The 3,517-nt window shown below is 39.0% G+C and overlaps 1 protein-coding gene across 1 annotated transcript; it reads right to left on the bottom strand.

The window, feature by feature from the left end:
- Positions 1-2,406: 2,406 nt before the first annotated feature.
- Positions 2,407-2,766, bottom strand: LOC128553942 (uncharacterized). Its single transcript, XM_053535141.1, has one exon. It carries the CDS (start codon positions 2,764-2,766, stop codon positions 2,407-2,409), a length of 360 nt encoding a protein of 119 aa, XP_053391116.1.
- Positions 2,767-3,517: the final 751 nt, after the last annotated feature.

The raw sequence follows: 3,517 nt of genomic DNA, 5'->3' as shown, positions 1-3,517 counted from the left end.
ATCACACGCGTTCAGCAGACGTTTAACAGTCTGTATGACACGTTCAACTTCTGAATTACCCATAGGGTACCTCGGACTTGAAGTTATGTGCTCGATACAGTAATCTTTTTGAAAGTATCCGAAGCATATTGCGGACCTCCGTCCGTTACTATTGTGTCGCATAGTCCATGACGTGACAAGATTGATTTGAGATGTGCAACAACAATCGCTGACGACAGTGAACTGAGTTTAGCTATTTCAATGTAGCGAGAATAATAATCTATCATCAGCAAAAATGTGCAACCGCGCCAATGAAACAAAACTGAACCGAAATTAGACCAACACCTGTCCGAAAGGTGTACGTAGCAATCAATGGCTCTTTTTTCTCGCTTTGCATATTAGCGCAAGTATCAAACCCTTTAACAAGATTTTCAATGTCTTAGCTTATTCCCAGCCACCAAACAGATTCTTTTGCACTTGATCTACATTTATTGATCCCCTGTTGGGCTTCATTTAGCCGAGCCAAAATCTTTGTTTTCAACTCAGATGGAATTTCTCACCAACAACCCATTGTTTACAGTAATTTCACCTTGAAATTTCCAATATAATTTTAAAATTTCACATGACTCTGATTCTGGCCACCCGATTGGAGTAAATTCAATTAATTTTTGACAGACATAGTCTGACATTTGATTTGACTTTACGAGGGATGTTCGAAATGAATTGCTTATTTCTATCTGGAGACTTAAATTTTAAATTAGCCCAAAAGGGCTCATTTTATGCCCTCGAAGTACTCCCCGTGGCTAGAAATGCAAAGTTTCAGCCGATGTATCCACTTCTTGAAGGCGTCACGGTACGCTGATTTGGGCACAGTAATAAGGTACTGATGAATGGCAGATCCAAGTGCCTGTCGGGACTGGTATTTCCGCCCAGCAAGGAATGATTTCAATTTCGGGAACAAAAAGAACTCACATGGGGCAAGGTCTTGGGAATACGGGGGGTGTGGCAAAACAGTTACTTTTTCTTTCTTCGAAAACGCCGTAACTATTGCGGAAGTATGAGCGGGGGCATTGTCATGTAGAAGACGGACATGTTTAAAACCAGTTGCAGGGCGTCGTTTCTGATAATACTTTTTCAGTTTCTTCAGTACTACGTCTTTGTAGTACTTTCCGGTGATGCTTTTGCCCTTTTTCACCGGCACTTTTATTGCGACTCCTTCACCAGAGAAGAAGATTGCATACAAAACCTTCTTTGCACTCAAAGAACGTTTGGCAATTATTGGGCGTTTGCTGTGTTTAGTGGCCCAGATCTTATTGCTAACCTTTCTGACGGGCTCAAAATAATGGACCCAGGTTTCATCACCTGTGACGACATTGGCAAACTGCTTTTTGTCATATTTTGGAAACATTTGAAGCAGCTTTTCGGCCACTTTAACCCGTTGCCTCTTTTGCTCATCAGTCAACAGATGTGGCACCCATCTAGCAGAAATCTTTCTGACTTTCAAATGCTTCTTCAAAATAAGGTGAACCGTTGATAGTGATATGCCTACCTTTCGTGCAATATCAAGAACTGTAAATCTGGCATCTCCTTCAATGATTTCCTTTTTTTTTGGAAACGATTTCTTTGCGAGATGCAGATTTTGGCCTACCTGATTTCGGTGCATTTTTGATGGACTCTACACCAGACTCAAATTTCTTTTTTCCACCGCCGAACTGTGTCATAAGACACACAAGAAGGTCCATAAACAGTAGAAAGTTCAGCCATCAGCTGCTTCAAAAAAACAAACAAGTTTTGAGCGAGCTTTGATGTAAGTCCGTATTTCATCTTTCTTGTCGACGCTTCTACCAACCATTTTTACTACAGTGGTCAATGATTGCGTGTATTCAAATGGCAAATTTAATGTCTTACACTTAGTCTAACATGTACATTTTTCACCGTTGTGTAGGTATTGAATAACCCTATACAGGTAGGTATTGGTTTTTATCGTGCCCCACGTGGATATCGAGCTAGAGGACGATAAGCAATTCATATCGAACACTCCTCGTATTTCCTGCAGTCTTTTGTCTGTGGCTGGCAAACTTTTCAGCACTAAATCAACATACATTTCAGTTTTCAGTGCAGTTTTGCCTATCCTCAAATGTCAAACTGTCACACGTTGGATGTCTACTAAGTAGGTCAGGTATGATTAACTCTCTACCAGGCATATGCCTCAGTCTTAAACGTTGTTTTCGCACTGGTAGTACACTTAAGTCCTTTTGTCCCAACAGTGGTACTAATGGTGTGTGGTCAGTAACTATAGTGAAGGATTTCCCTATTAAGAAGTCCTAATGCTTTTCACATCCATATGTGATCCCAAGAGCTTCTTTCTCTATGGTTAAATACCTTTGTTCTGTTGGTGTTAAAGCCCTTGAAGCATATGAAACTGGCTTAAATTCCCCCATTGTCTTGTTTCCGGAGCACTACAAAACCAGTTGCGTAGCTGGATCTATCCGTCATAAGAGTAGTTCCCATGTTTGGGTCATACAGTGCAAGAACAGGAGTTTCTGTCAAAATACACTTAATCTTGTCAAATGCTTCCTGTTGGTCACTACACCAGTAAAATTGTTTTGTACTACTCAGCAAATCTCTAATTGGCTTTGAATACTCAGCTAGAAGTGAGGAAAACTTTCCTAGCTGTGTGGCCATGCCCATGAAACTTCGAACACTATGTACATCCTTAGGAGGAGCCAAGTCCTTTATAGCCTTGACTTTGTCAGGGTCTACAGCTATGCCATCATGACCAACCATACAGATCAGCTCACGCGGAAAACCCACTTTCCGTTTTTCCTCGAAGGAAAAATCTTACATAGCGAGGAATTCCTCCGAGTACTGCCTAATTCTGACTCGGAGTACCGACTGTTATAGTTTTATTACTTTAGCGGAATTTCGTCGAGTCACTCCGAGAAATTACTTGACGGAACTCCGAGTCGAAATTAAACAGGTAACACTATAATGATTTCCGGTATTTTATGGCCACTCCGCGCGACTCCGAGTCTGTAATAAACAATAAATCGGTCATTTCGAGTGCCGCGAGATGATTTGACGAAACTTCAAGGCAGTATTTCCGTACTTGGACGGATTGTTTTCATATAATTAGCTTGACACTGTTCTTTTAATTGAATGTATGAAACTTTTGTGAATTTTGATATTGAAATAGTTTCTGACCATGCGAATTAGATTAAGAAGTATATTTATGTATAATAAATTAAACTATTAATCATACGAAATTAAACAAACTTTCAAATCACCGCCGTTAAAGGCAAATGATTTGTTAAAATTTGATATTTAAATAATTTCTGACTTTGCGAATTAAATTTAGGAAAAAAGTCGTGTAATAATTTATGCACTAAAAGAAGAATAATTTATAAATAGATAAACTTTAAAATAACACCCGCTAAAAGTAAATTGTTTTGTATGATATTGAAATACATGCGAATTAGATTTAGAAGTAAATTTATGTAGAACGGACTAAATTATTAATCATATATAATTAAACAAA

This window comes from Mercenaria mercenaria, unplaced genomic scaffold (assembly GCF_021730395.1).
Source record: "Mercenaria mercenaria strain notata unplaced genomic scaffold, MADL_Memer_1 contig_4524, whole genome shotgun sequence".
Classification (NCBI taxonomy): Eukaryota; Metazoa; Mollusca; class Bivalvia; order Venerida; family Veneridae; genus Mercenaria; species Mercenaria mercenaria.
Note: the sequence above shows the minus strand (reverse complement) of the source record. Positions and strands in the feature narration are given on the sequence as shown.